This window comes from Mus pahari, chromosome 4 (genome assembly GCF_900095145.1).
Source record: "Mus pahari chromosome 4, PAHARI_EIJ_v1.1, whole genome shotgun sequence".
In the NCBI taxonomy this organism is placed as follows: Eukaryota; Metazoa; Chordata; class Mammalia; order Rodentia; family Muridae; genus Mus; species Mus pahari.
In genome coordinates, this window is record NC_034593.1 from 94,541,685 (window position 1) to 94,562,944 (window position 21,260).

General features: G+C 40.1%; 1 protein-coding gene across 1 annotated transcript in view; it reads right to left on the reverse strand.

Annotated features, from left to right (window-relative positions):
- Positions 1 to 2,834: 2,834 nt before the first annotated feature.
- Capza1 (capping actin protein of muscle Z-line subunit alpha 1) overlaps positions 2,835 to 21,260 on the reverse strand; it is a 37,743-nt gene continuing 19,317 nt past the window's right edge. The window contains exons 4-10 of the mRNA XM_021195313.2: positions 20,337 to 20,400; positions 19,451 to 19,657; positions 14,879 to 14,958; positions 14,281 to 14,359; positions 8,407 to 8,478; positions 5,399 to 5,461; positions 2,835 to 5,105 (exon numbers count right to left, since the gene is read on the reverse strand). Coding sequence (XP_021050972.1) covers positions 4,965 to 5,105; positions 5,399 to 5,461; positions 8,407 to 8,478; positions 14,281 to 14,359; positions 14,879 to 14,958; positions 19,451 to 19,657; positions 20,337 to 20,400 — 706 coding nt within the window. The 3' untranslated portion in view covers positions 2,835 to 4,964. The remainder of the gene's footprint in view (positions 5,106 to 5,398; positions 5,462 to 8,406; positions 8,479 to 14,280; positions 14,360 to 14,878; positions 14,959 to 19,450; positions 19,658 to 20,336; positions 20,401 to 21,260) is intronic.

Here is a 21,260-nt window from a genome sequence, read left to right on the forward strand (position 1 = left end):
CTCTGCCTCCCAAGTGCTGGGATTAAAGGAGTGCGCAACCACACCCAGCCAGACTTCTAAAAAGTACTGTTGTTAGTGGGGCACAGTGGGTACAAGCCTGTAATCCCACTTCTTGGCAGTCTGAGGAAGGACTGCTAAGAGTTTGAGCCACTTTGGGTTACACAGTAGGGTGGTCTCAAAAACAAAATTGCTATTCTTTATCATTTCAAAAATCCTACAAATATACCTATGATGAGCACAATAAAAATGCCTTTTAGACATACAGAAATAGCTTAGTTAGGAATCCCAGCACACCCAAAGCTACACTTGATAATAGCATCCAATGACATAATTTACTCAAGATAACCAGACACGTGACTGATGAACTAAAAGGTTTTTTTTTTTTTTTTTTTTTTTTTAATTGTGCCCTTCACACTACAGTTTTCTTATCACTCCTTACTGGGTTTTATAAATCATCATTTGAATAGTCTCTAACCTTTGTATTCAAAGTAGACTATACTAACCAAAGCAACTAAAACCAACTCTGAAGCGAAACTACTGAAATTGGTTGGTCTACCACATACCAAGGAAAAGCCATGCCACCGGGTACAGTTGGTCTTCCTTACTTAGAGCCTTTATTTGCAAATTTATCCACTCATTAACATGCTTCTAAGGAAATCCTGTGTCCATGTCCCCAGTTTAGGGAGAGAGAGCACTGGGACACTGCCTCCTTGCTTCAACCCTCATAAACAAGTGTTTAATGTCATGGCTTTTGCCCTTTTGTGCTTTTTGGTGGTGACTTTACAGCTTACACATGGCTCCCATGGGTGGTGTGCTGAAATGTGGTCTAATACTCTTAAGTATAGAAAGCTTTGTAGAGAAGTTCTTGTCCCATAGCTTCATTCATCCTATCTACAGCAAGAGGAATGTTAAGGGACTCCGAAAACTCACCTGCAATTCCACCGTTTACCAATTCAATGTTCACAGTGACTTTATATGCAACAGAATTACTCCAATGGGTGATGTGTATATCATGCATAATTCTCCCTCCCAACGCCCAGGCCTGGGAGCTGCAATGATGCTCCTGCAACATTACCAGTAGCTTTAGAATTTTTTTTTTTGGTATCTTGGGTTTGAAGAGGTATATAATTGTTTTCCTCAGAACAAATGTGCTTCTATTAGACACCATCTGTTTAAAGGAGAATTTATCTCAACCACTATAAGGCCACCCAGTTTTATTATTTACTAAACTTTTCTTTCTTTGCTTTTCATGGGTGGGGGTAGGGGATGGTTGTTCAAAAACAAGACGCTGATCATTCACACCTTATTAAGTCTAGCATTAAAATTTCACATTATAAAACAGATGAGGCACTAGAATTAGGCAACAGAGGGACAACTAGAGATTCAGATGACCAAGAAACAATGTTCAACAGTGTCCCTAAAGTCCCAAATATGAGAGGCTTCACAGAAACTCCTCATCTGTCTTGGAGTCCACAGGCTGATTTTTATAGCATGATAAATGGATAAAACAGCTACTCACTCTGCTAAGAAGTCAGATTTCTCTGAGGACCTGGCAAGGTGTCGACTTCCTCTTGTTTATGCAAATAATCCAGAACTATACAAGTATAGAGGTCAGAAGACAACTTTTAGGAGTTGGTTCTTTTCTTCAAACATGAGTCAAACTCAAGCCTATGCACTGACGGCGGGCACCCTGACCTGCTAAGCGATTTTACCACCTTGCCAACTCCCAACCTAGAACTTCAGATTCATTGTTTTTTAGTCTTCTTGGAATAAGGAAATCAATAAAAGGCCAATAGAGGTAATGAGTTAAAGGCAAGAATGACACACAGTTCCTCCAAAGGCAATGAATCTCAGTTGGTGCTGGATAGTAAACCAAGGAAATTCCCTGTTTTCGTTAAAAATCAAGATCACAAACCAACCAACCAACCCACCCTTTCCTTATCTGGTTACTAGTAGCTAAACTAGACTTGAAGGAGAGAAAACAATTAAGGTTAAGCCAATGTGAACTAGCACCAAGGCTTAAGCTGCTGGAATCCTTCCAGTTTTTACCTCCTGCCTAGTGACTGCAGTCAGTCAGGCCTGCTCTTTCATAACCAGATTCTTTTCAACATTGGTGGAAATCCCAAACAAATCTTTTTGAGTCACTGGTAGCTCTTGGGTGGAGTGGTAAAATTTAGAATTTTGTTTTTTAATAAAACCCTGAGCATTTTTATTTTTGGTTTATCAAGACAAGGTTTCTTTGTGTAGCCCTAGCAGTCCTGGAACTCAATTTTAGAATAGGCTGGCTTTGAACTCAGGAATCAGCATGTTTCTTTGTCCCGAATGCTGGAATTAAAGGTGTGTGCCACCATGCCCAGTCTCTCTAGTGTTTATTTTTAAAACCGTATTTGTTGATGCACATGTGTGACTGCTCAGAGGCTGCCCCTAGAGCTCCAGTTACACGTGGTGTGTCCCACCTGACATGGGTCATCTGCAAGGACAGCATTCGCTTCTAACAGCTAAGTAATCTTTCTAGCTTCCCTGCGGCCCCACCCCAACTTTTTCTTTTCTTGGAAATGGAGTCTCACACTGTAGTTTAGACTGCTCTGAAACTCACTATGTAGCCCTGTCTGGCTTCAAACTCACAGCAATACTCCTGCCTCAACCTAAGAGACTATTCACACTCAAAAAGGAGCTGTTCTTTACAAGTCTTTGCATATTTACTGATTCTATACTAGTCCAAAGTAGGATACAATTTCAGAAACCTTGAAGATTCTCAACAAATAGATTGATTACAGTTGAATATCTGACCTTGAGAACAAACGTTGATAGAAGGACAGAAAGGACAGACACAATTTTAGAACAAAACAGGTGTATTTCTATTGGACTACCTGGTACAGAAGACAGTGTGGCATGGATGGATAGTATGAATGACAAATAATACAAATATATTTTATTTGAAATAAACAAAAATGCTTACACAGCTTTCATATGCAAACAAACTCCTGCTTGACTGTATTACTGAGCAAAAAAAAGAAAAAGAAAAAAAAAAAAAGAAAAGAAAGCTGAAGCCAACAGCCTTCTGTTTTACCTTGTACTTGGGGACAGGTAGGAAGCCAACAACCTTCTGTTTTACCTTGTACTCGGGGACAGGTAGGAAGACACTACTTGGTTTTTAAAAAACTGACCTTCCCCTAAGGCCTGGTCATAGAAGTGTAAACAATGTAAATGAATCCACCGTTACCAGTTGTCATAGGTCACATCACATTACCTGTGTGTTCTGAGATCACACACACCCACACACACACCTGCCAATATACCTGGGAAGGTAGCTATATCACAGTTACACATGAGCTCTAGGCAGGTAGGATGATGGAAAAAGATTCACTTGGAATGACTTTTACATCCTATTTAGAAGGAAGCACTAGCACTCTGACATACNGACAGATGCTGCCTGGGAGCTGTCCTTTTCACTTTGGTTCATTCCAGCTCTGAGGGACACAGCTATTTATTTGTCTGCTTACAGAACAATCCTGCCAGAGAGCATAAAGCAAAGATACCTATGATTCCTTCAATGTCTGTGTTTTCAAGTTTTATATTCTACTACATCGATAGTATGTCAGCAGTTCTCAACTATGAAAGAGCAATACTAACGGGCAAAACTCTTCTAAAAATGCCAACATCTATTGAGGNGTTTCTGCAGGTATTGCCACTGGCAGTAAAAGTGGACCCAGGATGGATAAGAATGAAAACTTGGTATAGCCAGACTTGGTCAGACTGGATCAAGACTTCTGGACTCTGACCCTATGTTTTAATTTTTCCACACATTTAAACATAGTAGAACTCCGGGAGAAAGTCTCTGTGTGACAACTCTTTAGCAAAGCTTCAGGGCCAGCTACATCTAGAGACCCTTGCAAAGTAGTCAAGCACCTGTGACCTTTACAATAAACATGAACTCTGCTGACTGAAAATCAGCACTTAGGACGAGGGCCCAGAGAGGAAGGATATGAATAGGCATAAGTTCTACTCACCGAGAGTCAAAGGTCAGTATTAGGGCTTAAACAATGCTCAGAATATTGGTGGGGTGAGAGAGATTAAGGTGGAGGCTGGTCCTTAACAGAAGAGCATAGGATCACCAGGTTGTCTGAGCACACCACTCAAGCATTCTAGTCATCAGGCATCTTTCATTTCCTTCCACTGAAGGAAACAGACCCATGGGATTGACAACCCTGGTTTCCCAGTGCTTTTTCTAGGCTGTTCTTTCTACAGACATCCATGGTTACAACAGAACCAGATGGGAGGAGACAATGAGAAAATGAAAATAAGCAAACATTCATGTGCAGGGGATGTGGTTCAAGTCTTTGGATTTAAAATCAAGACCCTAGAGAAGCTGCTGCCATGGAATTTCCAGGAAACTTTCTTTGCCTCCCAACATGGACCCCAAAAGCCCCAATCCAAATGTCTGAAAACTACAATTACGAGATGCTGTAAATGATCAAAGCAGTCGGACAGAGAAGGAGTGTGTTGTCCACTTAGCTCTTGGTAGCATAGCCTCTTTAGCAATTGGTGGATCACTAAAAGCCACTGAAGTCCTGGAAATGCTTTAAAGCATAAGGGTAAAAAGTACTCAACAGATACTCTGTAAAAACCAGTCATAGGACTGCATGGCTAGGAAATTTTCTAAACAGTAAAATGACTTCAGGATATATCTCTTTGACATTAAATGTAGCAGAATTAAAAAAACAAAACAAAACGATTTACAAGTAGATAGAATGATAACAGAAAATTACAAAGCAAAGAACACACACAAAAGAATCAAGACAGTGCTGTAGGTTCAACAGTATTCCACGAGGCTAGAAGATCTGTTAACTTTGTTAACTAGCAAAATATCACTCTTGTTTGTTTATAAATCACTTATTCATCATATGACCACACCGTGTTGAATCCTTTTCTTTCCATGTACTGGAGACTCCTACAGACGGCCTTTAAGCATTCTGCATTTCTTTGCCAATCTTGTAACTGAGTATCTTGTTCCAGTCGATTTTGGTGCGGGTAACTGGAAGCTGCCGGCGCAAGGCCTTGAACGTGGTGTCTGACATAGTTTGATAATTTTCACTAATTGCTGTCTGCAATAGATAATTGATGATGAGTTGCTTGAATAGAAAGAGATGTTTGTAAACAGGAAGATAATCAGACACAGGAAAACAACATGCATTTTGAGCTCCTCTCCCATCTTGAAAGCAAATCAAACGCACCTGCACTCCTGAGACAAGGCTACAGTCTCATAATTACAAACAGCACGCCAAACTGCAGGGCCTGTGAAGGCTCACACTTAGTAATAGCCAGCAGTGGATGCTTTTTGTTAAAGGACACAGAGGATTGAACAAAATATAGAGAAATAACTTGCAAATCTTCTTACCTGATACTCATTTTCTGCACTCTCTATGATTTTAATAAATTCCTTGGCAGTTTGGACTTCATTCTAGTAAAAGAAAAGAGGAAAATAGTATTTTTAAAAATATGTAAGGAATGAAGACACTGAGAAGCCCACTCTATGAACTGGCACTTGTATAAGGGTCCTAGTTTATCCACTGCTCATATACACATTATCTCTTCAACCCACTGTCAAGTGGGTTGTTATCTGACAGATGAAAACCACAACTTTCTCAAGTGACCTGACCAAAATTATACAGATTTTGAATAATAAAGGATCTAGGGACTAGTGAAAGGCTCAGTAGGTAAAGATGCTTGCCCTTAAGCTCAACAATCTGAGTTTAACAACTGGAACCTATATATCAGTAGAAGAAAGCAAACTCTCATGGATTGACCTCTGACCTCTACACATGTGGCATGTGTGTACTACCACTCTCAAATAAATTAAATAAATGCATCAACAATGAAATTAGAGAGAGATCCTAAACCAAGCCCTTTCCCAGAAGCAGCACTTCTCTATTATATACTCCTTAGATCAAGTAGCCAGTCTTGAAACTGTGTGTGCATGTACAGTAGTGGGGATTAAACCCAGGACTTTATGCATACTAGGCAAGTGCTCTAGTACTGAGCTATATCCTCAGCCTAAACCGCTCCCTCTCCCCGCATTTTGTCTTTTTTGACTCAAGGTTTCTTGTACTGCAATCTGACATCTACCTTGCCATATAACCAAGATGACCTTAACTCCTGATCTTTCTGCCCTTGTCTCTCAAGTACTAGGATTACAGGTATATACCTTCACACTCAGTTTCTCAGCCCCCTTTTTAGGTTTAATTTTAAATTTATATGTATTGTATATGGGAACATATGCCCTCAGAGGTCAAATGAAGGCTCTGGACCTCTAGAGCCAGAGTTACAATATAGGTGCTGGGAACGGAACTTCAATCCTCTGTAAGAGCCATCTCTCTCAACCCCACATTCCCTCACAAGCCCTTTAAAAATGTTACAGTTTAAGATAGGATCTCGTAAATTTATACAGGCTCGCCTCAAACTGCTATGCAGCTGAGGCACGCCTTGACCTTGCTTTTTAAAGCCTTGATTTCTGCGTAGCATGGTTTCCATGTCAGGTATGACTATCACCTGGTTTAGGTCTTGAAATCTTAGTTTCATATCCTGGGCTGGCCTCAAACTCAAACTTTAAGAGATTTTCACTAAGTTGCTGAGGCTGACCTGTTCTACTGTAGTTCAGGCTGGTCTTGTTAAATGTTTTGAGACAAGCTCTCCTATTGCCAAGGCTAGCCTTGAACTCTTGATACTCCTGTTTCCACTTCTCAAATGCTGGGATTACAGATCTGTTGGACCACACCTAGTTTCATTATTTTTAGTTAAATATTTTGACATTGCTCAAGTTTTCATTTTAAAAATTATTTTATTAGAGACAGTATCTCACATCATGTCTACACAGGCCTCAAACTTGCAACAATCCTTCTGTCTCAGTCTCTGATGATGAGGAATAAGGAGAGGTTTGCCCTCCCCCGCCTGGCAGTTTTAAATCCCCCCCCCCCCGAGATAGGGTTTCTCTGTGTAGCCCTGGCTGTCCTGGGACTCATTTTGTAGACCAGGCTGGCCTCGGAACTCAGAAATCCACCTGCCTCTGNCCTGGCTGTCCTGGGACTCATTTTGTAGACCAGGCTGGCCTCGGAACTCAGAAATCCACCTGCCTCTGCCTCCCAAGTGCTGGGATTAAAGGTGTGTGTGCCACCATGCCAGGCTTAATTTTTACTAATGTAAATATTGGTAAATATAATACATGAACAAAAGCTCTTTGGGTAATTAATTAAGGAAGTAATGACACCATGAAAGGAAGAATTAAAGAATGCCATTGATTTCTCCTTTCAGGGTGCAGAACGCTGTACTTCTGCCTGAATACTAAACATTTCCTAGTTATATGAATATATTCTTCCAGGATTCATTTGACAAACTGTTCATTCACCTTGTATTTCTGTCCTTGAGCAAATCTTACAATTAAGAAAGAAAAAACAGGGCTCAGTGGTTAAGAGCACTGATGGCGCTAGAGGTCCTGAGGTCAATTCTCAGCAACCACATGGTGGCTCACAACCATCTGTAATGGGACCTGATACCCTCTTCTGGTGTGTCTGAAGACAGCTATAGTGTACTCATAAAATAATAAATAATTCTTAAAAGAAAGAAAGAGATAGACAAAGAATACATGTTTCTCAGAGCAGGGCATGGTGGCATATACCTGAAATCTCAGAACTAAGGAGGCAGAGGCAGGAAGACAAGGAATCTAAGCTCGTCCTCAGCTACGTATGACCTCATGCCACAAATAAATAAATAAATAAATATTAACATAGGGCTGGGGATACAGTTCAGTTGGCAGAGTGCTTGCCCAGTACACATAAGGTCCTAGGTTCCATTCCCAGGATGGTACAGACTGGACATAGTAGGGAATACTTTTAATCCCAGCAGTGGAGAGGTAAACGCAGAAAGAATAGGAGTTAAGGTCATCTATGGCTACAAAACAAGTTCACAGACGACCTAGGATTTATAATAGTCTCAATCACCCCCCCCCCAAAAAAAAAAACAAAGAAAAGAAGGTTCTTTTAAGACATGACAACCACCTTTAGTCAAAGACTTTAAGATTTATTTATTTATTTATTTATTTATTATTTTTATTATATGCAAGCACACTGTAGCTGTCGACACTCCAGAAGAGGGTGTCAGATCTCATTATGGGTGGTTGTGAACAACCATGTGGCTGCTGGGATTTGAACTCAGGACCTTTGGTAGAACAGTCAGTACTCTTACCCCCTGAGCCATCTAGCTAGCCCAGTCAAAGACTTTAAACCAATACAGACATTTGATAGTAAGAAGCACAAATAGAAACTGTTAAAATTTGCATCTTTTAATTGTCATGGGCAAAGCACACTTTGTAGGAAAAGACAAGTAAGGCCAACACCCCCACTGCATACTCACAGAAACAGTTACTGAGTCCTGCACATCTTTATGACTAACCAACTGAACATTGCCATCTTCATAATAATGAACCTGTGAGATAATATTTGAGAAGGGTTATGCACAGTTTATACAGAAACATATTGCCAAGGGCACAATCCATGCCTGAGGCCATTTTCACTCTAAACAATATGATCAATGACAACTCACAATGGTAGGAAAATTCACTTAATAAATTTAAGAAATCTCTCATTAGCAGAGGCAAATGGATTACTAAGCTTAGCAAATGTAAGCTTGCTCCATTATGCATACTGGGCTATACATACATAGAAACAAAACTAAGATCCTGCTTCTTTTTCAGACAGTCTTTTAAAAAAAGAATTACTTATTTATTTATTTTTAAAGGTTTATTTATTTTATTATGTATATGAGTAAACTGTAGCTGTCTTCAGACACATCAGAAGAGGGCATCGGATTCCACTGCAGATGGTTGTGAGCCACCATGTGGTTGCTGGGAATTGAACTCAGGACCTCTGTAAGAGCAGTCAGTGCTCTTAACCACTGAGCCATCTCTCCAGCCCCTCAGATGGTTTTGATAGGTAGTTTTGGTTGAGACAATCTTAAACTGTCCCTTAAGTGACAAGATCCTACCTACTCTAACAGTATCAAAATAATCAATATAAAAATCACTGAGCAATAGTTTTTTTTCTCTATGAAAACCAAGGACTCTTTTTTTTGTTTTGTTTGTTTGTTTGTTTGTTTGTTTGTTTTTGAGACAGGGTTTCTCTGTATAGCCCTGGCTGTCCTGGAACTCTCTCTGTAGACCAGGCTGGCCTCGAACTCAGAAATCCNCCTGCCTCTGCCTCCCAAGTGCTGGGGTTAAAGGCGTGAGCCACCACGCCTGGCCGAAAACCAAGGACTCTTAATAGACAGACCCTAGTCCCTAACATTTGAGACATTTTTCCACCTGCATGATTATTAATATTGGCAAGTAAAGCTCACTGAGTTCAGGAAAAGTTTGAAGGTTAAAGAGAAAACTAAAAGCTATAATATTTATTAGTAAATTACAAAAATAAGGAGATGGAGAGATGGCTCAGTGGTTAAGAACATTTGCTGTGGAGACCCCAGAGTCAATCCCTGGCACCAGTAAACAAAACATTAACACAGTCACGAATATGTAAAGTGGTAAGCCACAATCAAAAACAACTTTCCAGAGGCAGGGTACAAGCCATACCTAGTAGCCCTAAGCTCGGGGATCTTGGTAAGTTACAAGATACACTAAACTATCTTAAAAGGACTACAAACTAGCCATGCAGAACAGGATGAGGGAAGACATTTGTAAGTGGGAAACAAATAACAAGATCCTAAACCTGAACAGGACTTTGAACACAGGAGCTCAAAATCAGCAGATAAGATGGAGAAGGTAGATTAGAAGGATAGCTCAGCAGTTAAGAGCACTGGCTGCTTTTCCAGAGGCTCTGTGTTCAATTCCCAGCACCTACATGGCAGCTCCCAACTGTCTGTAACTCTAGGTATAGGGGATCTGGCACCCTCACACAGATATACAAGCATACAAAACACCAATGCACAGAATGAATGAATGAATGAATGAATGAATGAATGAATGAATGAATAAATAAATAAGGGAGAAGGCCAGTCAGCAAAGGGCTAAGTATCAGAATGGAGGAAAACTGGCTTAGTTGAGGGAAGGACAAAGAGCTCACGGTATGAGTAGATGTTAAATGAGTGTCGAACAACCCTGCTACCAAGTTGAAACTAGATGATGAGAGGAGCAAAGACCTTATAAGCCAAGTTAAGAATTCAAACTGCATTCTATTAGTGGTGATGGGAAAGTACTTCAGATAGTGTCATTTCCTTCATCTAGTGCTATGGTGTCCTTCCAAAATTCAGCAAGAGAATCAAAAGGGAGAAAGCACATCACTTGGGGTGGGAGGCTCTGAGAGTTGACAGCTCCTTCCTACTTTCAGTCTGTTCTTTCTGCTTTTTGTCTGAGGTTGAGAATGTGATCTCTAAGCTTCCTGCCCCAGCCGATCCACTTGCTACTATGCCTCTCTGCCATGACTGACTGTTACTCCACTGGAACCATAAACAAATTAAATTTTCTTCTGTAAATTGCCTATGGGCATGGTGGTGTATTATGTCAACAAAAAGCAACTAATACAAGTGAGAATAAACTTGCTATTTATAAATTACCAACCAGAGTGTTGTTGTACCAAACTGTTGACTATGTGTGTCAGTCTACATAGTCTTTACCACTGACACACATTTGAGTAAATGTGTGTCAAACTGCCTATTTCTTCTTCAAGCCCACCATTGTTGCCTCTGCTCCCTTAGTAGACCTGCAGCTGAAGATCAACGATGTGTTTTCTTGTCTAGCCCTAGGGATCAAACAGAGCTTCACACACGTTAAAGCAAACACTTTGGCCTACTATGCAAGCCAAGACGTGTTTAGAGCTAAAGCAGAAGAGTCAGGTATGGTGGTAATATGTAGGTAGCCGGAGCAAGAGGGCTGCTGCCAATGTGGACTATATAGTACATTCTAGGTCAGAATCAGCTATAGGCGAAAGCCTACTTCAAACAAAAACAAAACACCCCCCCCCCCCCGTAAAACCCCAAATCCCAACAACACAAGAATATGTGACTAGTTCAAACTTCTGTCACAGTCCTTCTTTTTATTTTTAACTTCTTTTGAGAAAGTCTCACTTTATACCTCCTGCCTCAGCCCCCTGAATAGTTGAGATTATAGGTTTGGGCCTCAATGATCTGTTATGCTTCTTAAGAACTACAATATGGAAAAAAATAGAAGATAAGGGGCAGTAAGCCTCAGTGCTATGAACTCAAAAATCTGAAAAACATCAGTTTTATGAGTTCATATACCAATGATGCAGCTTTAGAAATTCAACTTGAGCCGGGCGTGGTGGCACACGCCTTTGATCCCAGCACTTGGGAGGCAGAGGCAGGCGGATTTCTGAGTTCGAGGCCAGCCTGGTCTACAAAGTGAGTTCCAGGACAGCCAGGGCTGCAGAGAAACCCTGTCTCGAAGAAAAAAAAAAAAAAAAAACCAAAAAAGAAATTATTCAACTTCTTGCTCTAAAGCAGAACCATCTTCAGCATCCTGTTACTAATGAAACAAAACCAAACCATAACTAAGACCTGTTGACTAATACAAACTTCAGTGTGCCTGCTTTAATTTAAGTCTTCAGAAATTGTTACTTCTCAGAATCACCCTTTTGCCAAAGGATAGCAAATCTGCCAGTGAGAAATATAAAGGGTAAATATCTAAATAAATTTCCAAATAAAATTGAATATATATGACTTTTTAGTTTAATTAAATCATTTATTGAGTGTGTATGTGTTCATGTGTGGAGATCAGAGGACGACCTGTAGGAAACGGGTCTCCTTTCCACCATGTGGGAACTGGGTATTAAACACAGCCATCAGACTTGAGAACACATGCTTCCATCTGCCGAACCATCTTGCTAACTCTCATTCTTACTATTCAAAGTCAAGTACATGATAGGCCCAGCTCCTAGACTTGGGAGGGCAAGCCAGGAGATTGGGTATATGTGACACTGTCTTAAAATTGGAAAGAGAAACAAGCCATGTGGTGTTCAGGCCTGTAACCTCAGCATTTTGGAAGTGAAGGCAGGAGGATAAGGATTTCAAGGTTACCATACACAGACCAAAAGAAACAGAAACCCAGAACTCAGGACTGGCATCCATCCCAAACGGAACCAACAGTTCTAGGTTCTTGGTGTTGGGACCAAGGCATATCTATATTCCACGATGAGGCAGCAAGATCAGTTCACGGTTACCTTACTATATGTAAGAGCAAGTTTGAGGCTAGCCTGGGCTATAGGAGACCCTATCTCAAAAAGAAAACAAACAAAAAGCAAGTATGAACAAAGAGTTGCTAGGCTCTTTTATACATCTTGTCAGGAACTGTCACTGTGCATTGGAGAAGAAAAAGAACTAGAATCTTTCTGTTTGAAAGAGAAATACTTAGATAAATGTATAACAATTTGCTGAATTAAAGCTGATGCCACAGTTATAAGAGATCTGGAGTGATAGGCCACTGTGTATTTAATTATCAAAACCAGAAAGATAGTTTTGCTAGTTTTGCTTGGGCTCTCCATGAAGTACTCCCCAGCAGAAAGACTTGAGGGGAAATAAGTGGCTTATCTGCAAGGTAATCTTAGGGAAGGAAGTTTTGTAAGTGCACTGCTGAGTTGGACACAGCTGTGTAGACAAAGCAAACATGCCCAGTCAGGGTATAGGCTACCTACCATAGTCATCTACTACCTTTTAGATTTCACTGAAGGCTATGCTCAGGGCAAAGATTCAACACTTCTACCCTGTCTCCCTTAGCTGGGTATGTCCTGAGGCCAGGACGGTAAAAAAGTAGAAAATAATGTACATGCAGCAAAGATGACTGCTGCCAGCACTGCATGCATGCAATGGGCTTTAGTTTACTCCTCTTTTGGTGTCAGGCTGGATTCTAGACTTACACATGTTACGTCAGCCTTCTACCACTGGGCTGTGTTCGTGGTCCCCAGGGATGCTTTTGATTAAATCAGACTTTGAAAATGTGAGTCTTGCTAATTTTTTTTTTTAATTAAAGGCAACAATACAATACAGGCATGATTAGATATTGAACATTTCATTTATCAGAAATATTTAGTCTGACTCAGTTAGGCTGAAAATATAAACCACCTGAATTAAGAGTGTTAAATCTCTTCAAAGATACCAGGAGACTTCAACCGAGACAGATAGCAAATGGGCTAACAGCCACCATTCAGCTGCCTGTCCTGACATGAGCATTAAGAATCTTCTTCACTCGACTACTGATATCCCACGAGATGGCACCACATATAATATTCTTTAGAATTCCTCTGCTTTAGTTTAAATTTAATTTTAATTTAGAACTTTTCTGTCAAAACAAAACACCACAAAAAAACCTCCAACCAATCAACCAAAACCCCAAAACAAATCCAACAATAAAACTCTTATAAAACAAAGAAAACAAAACAAAACAAAACAAAACTGGGGTGTGGGGGGTGGGATGGTGGTGCACTCCTTTAATCCCAGCACTTGGGAGGCAGAGGCAGGAGGATTTCTGAGGCCAGCCTTGCCTACAGAGTGAGTTCCAGGACAGCCAGGGCTACACAGAGAAACCCTGTCTTGAAAACAACAACAATGGGAGGCAGAGGCAGGTGGATTTCTGAGTTCCAGGCCAGTCGGGTCTACAGAGTGAGTTCCAGGACAGCCAAGGACTGCACAGAGAAACCCTGTCTTGAAAAACCAAAACCAAAACAAACAAACAACAACAACAAACAAACAAAACCTCTTAAAAACAAACAAGAAAGCAAACAAACCCACATGATCTCTCTACATAGCCCTGGATGTCCTAGAACTCACCACACTGGCCTCAAACTCACTGGGAACCACAGGTATGCCACCCCTCCTGTTGGGACTAAAGGTGTGCATCACCACACCTGGCATCCAGCTCCCAACTACTTAATACTCACTTATTCTTTCTTAAAACCAGTTTGATTATTCCTAAAAGACCTTGCTAAAAGAAAAAAAGTAATCCAGTAGCCTTCATCCATCATCAACCCAGAACAATTCTGTCAGTGAACTCCTGGGGAGGAGGCTTCTGCTTCTGTTCACTGCCACTGACCTCTTCTGCATCAGTATACAGTTATGTCTTCTCCCTCCTCTCTGTATGGGACTGGGAGAAAACCTGGGGCCTTGCTCATGGTAAGAAAGTGTTCTACTAGTCTTTATTTCTAACACCAGAACAAAGAGCAAATGGCACCTCTATTTTAACACATGACATTTTAAACACCATCTATAAATACAATGGACTCTTACCTGAATCTTGAGCACTCCAACCACCTGGGCTGAAGGTGGTGTGATGGTGAACTTCCACTCTGATCTCCAGCGACCATTCCTATCAAAACACAGAGAACACAATACTGCACAATTAGCAGCAGCACAGGAGAGAGGTGACCAGACACAGATGTTTGCAATAGTGTTGGTGGAAGCTAGACTTAATGTGACAATGTCAAGATCATCACTACATAAAAGCTGGGATCCAGGTGGCTGAACATAAACAAGCCTTTCCTACGTATGTGGAGTCTATTTTTCCTTTGCCCCTCTGAAGTAGAGGCTCATCTCCTATCAGGGGAGATTGCTTGGGAACACCATACTGTACAATCAGCCCCAGGAATGGATAATCCCAAGAAAACCTAAGACTCCCAGCTCATACTGTGTACAAAAGGGTATAATTACAAAAGTCTTAGAAATGGAAGGAATCTAAACAATGTCTAAGTCCTTCATTTTATAGATGGAGAACTAAAGTCTCTAAATCAAATAATCTATCCCAAGTTAGTTTTAAAACAAAACCCCAGTCACTGGTTTGTTTCCAATATAAATTAGATAAGAATAGAAGAGAACATCTATTTCTTACCAGAAGTTTTTTGGTTGAAACTGGTGGCTTTCAATACATGCAATAATGGTCTGTTGCCCATCTATAGTTTTAGCATAAACCTATTGTTGGGGAGAAAACAGTTAGACATGAAAAACATATTTACTCTATAAGAAACTGTTCTTAGTTTTAGCAGTGCACTAAATGGAAAACCTTGAAGGGTGCTAAGTGCCAGAGGCTAACAATCAGGCTCATAACACGGGCCTTGTTGGGATGTGAGCACACAGCAGAAAAGGTTACAAAGCCTCCCAGGAGGCTACAGCTTCTGGCTTATCATACTGTAAGTGAGATACCAGGTAGGCTGGGCCTTACAAAACATGTACAAGTCTGACAGGGACTGAAGCTAAAACAAGTCAACAGCTCAGACAGGAAAACAAGGATGTGCTAACTATCTGCCAATTGGTCCTGCCATGTTAGTGGAGTTGGGTGAGATCTACTAGTGGGAAACAAAAAAAAGAAAAAAGGAGGCCATGTATTAAATAGCAGGTATAAAGTTTGGACTGTATTCTATTTACAAGAGACAACAAAACAGGACCAGAACCGTTAATTTTGGTAATGCTGGTACAGAGGATAAAATGGAAAAAAAGCTGGAGGTCAGTTAGGAGGCTACAAATAAACCTAGGCAAAAGTCTAGGGCACTGTGAATGCGATGGAAAGGAGGGATATTATGCAGAATGCAAAAAAGTTGTGCTGGCTAGTTTTATGTCAACCTGACACAAGCTAAAGTCACTTGAAAGGAAGGAGCCACAACTGAGAAGAAAATGCCTCCAAAAATAAGTCTGCAGGTAAGCCTTTGGAACAGTTTCTTAATTAGAATTCAATAATTCTTAATTGATGGGGGAGGGCCCAGCATATGGTGGGTGGTAGTCTTGGAGTCTATAAGAAAGCAGGCTGAGCAAGCCAGTAAGCAGCACTCTCCATGGTCTCTATATCAACTCCCGCCTCCAGGCTCTTGCCCTGTGAGAGTCCCTGCTTTGACTTCCTTTAATAACAGACTGTGATGCAGAGCATAAATCAAACAAAACCTTTCCCAATAACCTTGCCTTAGTCATGGAGTTTTGTCATAGCAGTGGTAACCATTCCTAAGACAGAAGTCCAGCTGTATGTCATAATCCAAGGGTAAAGGGGAAAAGAAGTCAAAGCATTTCTACACCTGAATGATGTGGACTGACACGGTGCCATCAGCAGATTGGGAAACCCAGATGAGAAGTATAACTAGCACTCAGAAGTTCCAATTCTCAGGGTAGAAGAAGATGGGATGTGAATGAAAATGCAACCACCAAAGAAAGCAAAGAATGGTGCTTTAGAATTTTTTTGTAGTGTATTTTTTACAAATACATTTGTAGTGTATTTTCCCTTCGACAGGGTTTCATTCTGTAGCCCAGCTTGGCAATCCTCCAGCCTCCACACTATAAGTGTTGAGATTCTAGGTGTGAGTCTCACGCTTAGGCTTTGCCTAAACTAACTGCACTATAAACTCTGTTGCTTTCATTGTCTTGGTTTTTTTTTTGAGACAGTGTCTTATATTCTGTTGCTCACCCTGGCCTGGAACTCACTATGTAGGGCTAGACTAGGGCTCAAACCTACACCAGTCCTCTTTCTTCAAGCTACCAACTGCTGGAATTATAGCCATGAGCCCTGATATCTGATTAGACAGAGAAATACAACTTTGGAGAGTGCCTAAATTCACAATGTGGGAGTGTTGACAGAGCAACCTAAGCAAAACATTATTTATAGAAGCAGGTGGCTGGGCTTAGTGTGAAATACCACATAGAAATTAAGGACCCAGAAGACAATGCTGGCTCATTATTTGTATCGAGTGGCAAAGACAGTGGAAAGTCAAAAGTTCAGACTTGCACTACTAGTGAATAAATAGACTAACAGGGAAAAATGTCCTTGATTTCCTGGTGGGACACAGGTGCAAACCGAGGGGAAGGAGAAAGAGAAGAGGAAGAAACAAGAGGGACAAAGAGGAGCTTAAAGAAACAGAAGTCATTTACAGGAATTCACGTGATTGACACAGCTTCACTTCCCTTTAAAGGTGAGAGAGCGAAAGATTTCTAATTCCGGCATGGTGGTACATGTTTTAATCCCAGCACCTGGGAAATAGAGACAGGAAGATGGAAGGAAGCCAACATGAGACTGTTTCAAAATCAAATACAAGAGCTTATGCCTAAGTAATAGGGAATGCACCAGAATAGAAAATAAAGTGCGCAAAGCCACCCTGAAGATAGAGGACAGTAAAAAACCAAGAAGAAGGATTCTTCTGCCTCAGATGAAAACATAATAGAAAGAAAGGGGGAATGGGATAGGGGGCTTGCAGAGGGGAAACGGGGAAGGGGACTAACATTTGTAATGTAAACAAAATAAGCAAAAAAAAAAAAAGTATAATGGAAGGAAGAATAAGGTTTCTAAGTATGGAGAAACAAGAATAAAATTTCAGTCAGTCTCAATTCTAATTAGATGTAGGTTAGATGCTCATCTGATAATAGAAAATGTCTGGAACACGTTGTACAGAAAACATGACACAGAGTAAGAGAAATTAGGGGCTTCTAAGGATGCTAAGGATGAAGGTTACTAGGATACTGTAGGCTGCACTGGGGCAATTCTATCACCTTCTGTAGCTCATGTGACTAAAAAGAAAAAGAAAATGAAAAAAAGGTCTCAATAGGATTCTTAGGTACTGAGTTCTCTGCCTTTAATCCTAGCCCTCAGGAGGCAGAGACAGGTAAGATCTCTGAATTTGAGATCAGTCTACATAGTGAGTTCCAGCCCCGTTAAAGCTGCACAGTAAGATCCTGTCTCAAAAAGAAACAAAAATGTGGATAAACTTTGAATTGAAATAATGGTAAATTCAAAGTGTCTTTATATTGGCCAGCTGATTTCCAAGATAGAATGTATTGTCTCCTTTCCTGAAGAATGTTTGAAAAGGAAATTTGTACTTAGCTACAATGATGTGTTTCCTCTATTATTTAGAAAAGATAAAACAGGTAAGAATAATGGCACCTTTCACTTATTTATGTATAGCTTACATTGTGCCAGACACGGTCCTAACATCTTTCATTAACTTACTAAATCCTCACAATAACACTGTTTTATTATATAAATGAGGAAACTGAAGCACAGAGATGCTAGGTAATTTATACCTAAGGCCATACAACTAGTTAAGTGACTGGTTTAGGATTTAAACCCTCAAGAATTCATAGTGATCTTAACTAACTATATCCCTATTAAATTCGTATTCACTACAGGTTTAAAAGTCTAACTAGTAACTATGTACTGTATATTTGAAGACTGAGAGTAGACCCCCCCCCACACACACACACAGTCAGGTGTGGTGAATGAAGCCTGAAATACCAGTACACAGCATAGTCTTAGGAAGGAGGATCATCTCAAGTTCAAGGCCAGACTAGGTTATAGACTGAGGCCCCATCTAAACCAACCAACCAACCAACCAGGGGGAAAGTTAATATATTCCAAGTTTCTACACTCAACTTGGTCATACCACAAGTATATTTCAAAACATCATGTTATATATCCGATAAAGATACAATTTTATTTATTAGCTACAAAGTTAAAAATGCAGGCAGGCCTGGTGCAAGTCTGGGTTCCCAGATTCTTGGGGCTTCTTAGACAGAAAGACTGAAGAGTCATTGTCAACCTAGACTACAGAGTAAGTTTCAAGGAGAGCCTGTGCAACTCAGTGATCCTGCTTCAAACTATAATGACAATTGGGGATACAGCTAAGTGGCAGAATATTTGCCTAGCATGTGACAGTCCCTAGGTTCAGTCTTTACTTAAAAAACAACAACAACAACAACAACAAAAAACAAAACATACAAACAAAAACATCAAAAAACAAAAACAAAAAGCTAAAACACAGCAAAGCTTAGCAAGATACAATCAACTATAAATCCCACCGCCCACTCCACACTCTCAGTAGATGCCTCACAGTCCAGGCGACCCTCTAACTTAACTGTTTGCAGAGTGGACAACGGCTTTAAACACCTGATGCCCCTGCCCCTACTTTCCAAATGTTTTAAGATTACAAGTATATCATCAAACCTGGCTTTAATAACTTTTTGATGGGTAGAGGTGATTTATCGTAAGAGAAATATAAAATGTAAAATATGGATATTTTAAAGTGTTATGTACTGAGATTTTAAAAATAAATTTTCTATGGCTGGAGAAATGCCCAGTAATTAGGAGCATATACTACTTTAGCAGAGGACCTGGATTTAAACCCTGGAATCCATGTCAGGCGGCTTAAACATCTGTAAGTGCATTTTCAGGGGATCAAATATCTCTAACCTCCAGGGGCACCTGGGCTTACATGTAATACCTACTTCCACTCATACTTAATTTTAAAAAAAAAAGCAAATCTTTAAAAAAGAAATTTCAAAAATTTAGAAATTATTTAAGGAATAAAATATGGAGATGACAATAACCAAGAGAAAAAGAAGTAAAGTCTGGTGGGGCAAAGGTTCAAAAGGATAAGGTAAATGTAAGAAAAGTAACTTTAACAGTTTTCTGAGGAACAGGCAGATACTTAACAGTACAGAAGCCGTTGGAATAATGATCTTTCACATAAGCTCTTAGAGCACTGTCACACGATTCCCTCCAAGACTTCAAGCCTCCATCCACATCCTCTGGCTGCGGGTCACTTGCTTCTTTCCGTAAATGATCAAACTTAAAGGAAATTTTGTTTCTTGGATCTAAAAATCTGCTGTTACCAAGGTCACCATGCTCTGTAATTAAGACCTTCCAGAGAAGAATTACAAATATAAGTAGTTCTATGAAAAAGACAATTCTAATCATGTTTTGCAAAAAGAAATAATAAATATCCTAAAATTAACTTTTAATTTCTTTTCCACATTGACTTTTAAACCATGTATCATTTTTATTCTCATAAAAATAAAACAATGTTTTCTTCCTCCCAACAATACCCTTTATATCCTGATTTCTATCTAATGTATTATCCATGTATATATATTCCTAGCTAGAATACCAACTCTCATGTATTCATTTTTACGTATTTTATGAAACTTTTCAGGGCCTCTGTATTATTGTGAGCACTTAAGTAATACAGCTACATGGTCCAAAAATGTACTAAATGAAATCCTTTTCTCATCTCTATCTCCTAACTAGCAGATTCCTTGAGTAACTTAGGCTAATCCTAAATTAATGTCTCTGCTATTTTTGTTAGACTTCCCCTGCACTGCTCTGGAACCTATATGTCAAGTCAATGGCATTCTTTTTTCCTGTGGGGTGGTGGTGATGGTGGGGAACCCACCTAATATTACCAGGAAGAAGAATTTTTTAATATGTAGACTATTCTAAAAATCAAAGACATAAATATATTAACAGCCAATTTCCTATCTGCTTTGGCTTTTACATCTCTACTACCTGGCACACAGACTATGGACCAGGTAGTCATTACCTGGTCATCGTAGCCTTCTATCTTCACAGGTGTGAACTGATCCATGTTATACTGGGCAAATGCACTGGTTAAAAAGAATTGAAAACGTAAGTAGTATCTCCGCTTTACCAGCTACTTTAATCCAAATGCTTTGAACCATCCTTAACTTGTCTTTCTCTGACACTTCATCTCCAACCCACCAGAAAAGTATGACCAGAATCTTACTCCACAGGCTCACCACTTCTACTCTCAACTATTACTGCCTTGCCTCAATTCAGCCTCTGCCCACTTACAAAGTTATCAGAATACATAGCTGGTAACTATCCTAAACCCTAAGTCTTACCACATCATTCTCTATTCAACTTAACAATGCTACTTATACTAAAGTGCTAGGCACTATCAGGGAATGGTACTGTGATGAGAACCACTGGCACCAAAATACAAAAAAGAAAGAATCCTAGGCTGATCTAATGTATCATCTTACCCAGCTATGATAAAGCCTCTTTGAGCTTATACAGGAGGCAATAAAGATTTCGAGCATCACTGAAACAGCATGTTTCTAGGTACCAACCAGAGTCTGCTCAAGAGATTTCATTACAGAAATAAAAGTCAACTTCTCTTCCTCTCTTCCTTTTTTCTCCCCTTTCTCTAGACCAGGCTTCTCTGTGCAACCTTGGTGGTCCTAGAACTCACTCTGTAGGACCAGGCTGGCCTCAAACTCAGAGATCTACCTACCTCTGACTCCCTAGTGCTGGGATTAAAGATGTGTGCCACTACTGCCCAGATAAAAGAGAATGTTTTATCCCCATAAAAAACCTTAAATAGTTGGGCTCAGGAAAAAAAACAAAAACAAAACAACTTCTTTAATAAGTAGGTTCTCTAAGAAATCTTCAATCTCTCTCTCTCTCTCTCTCTCTCTCTCTCTCTCTCTCTCTCTCTCTCTCT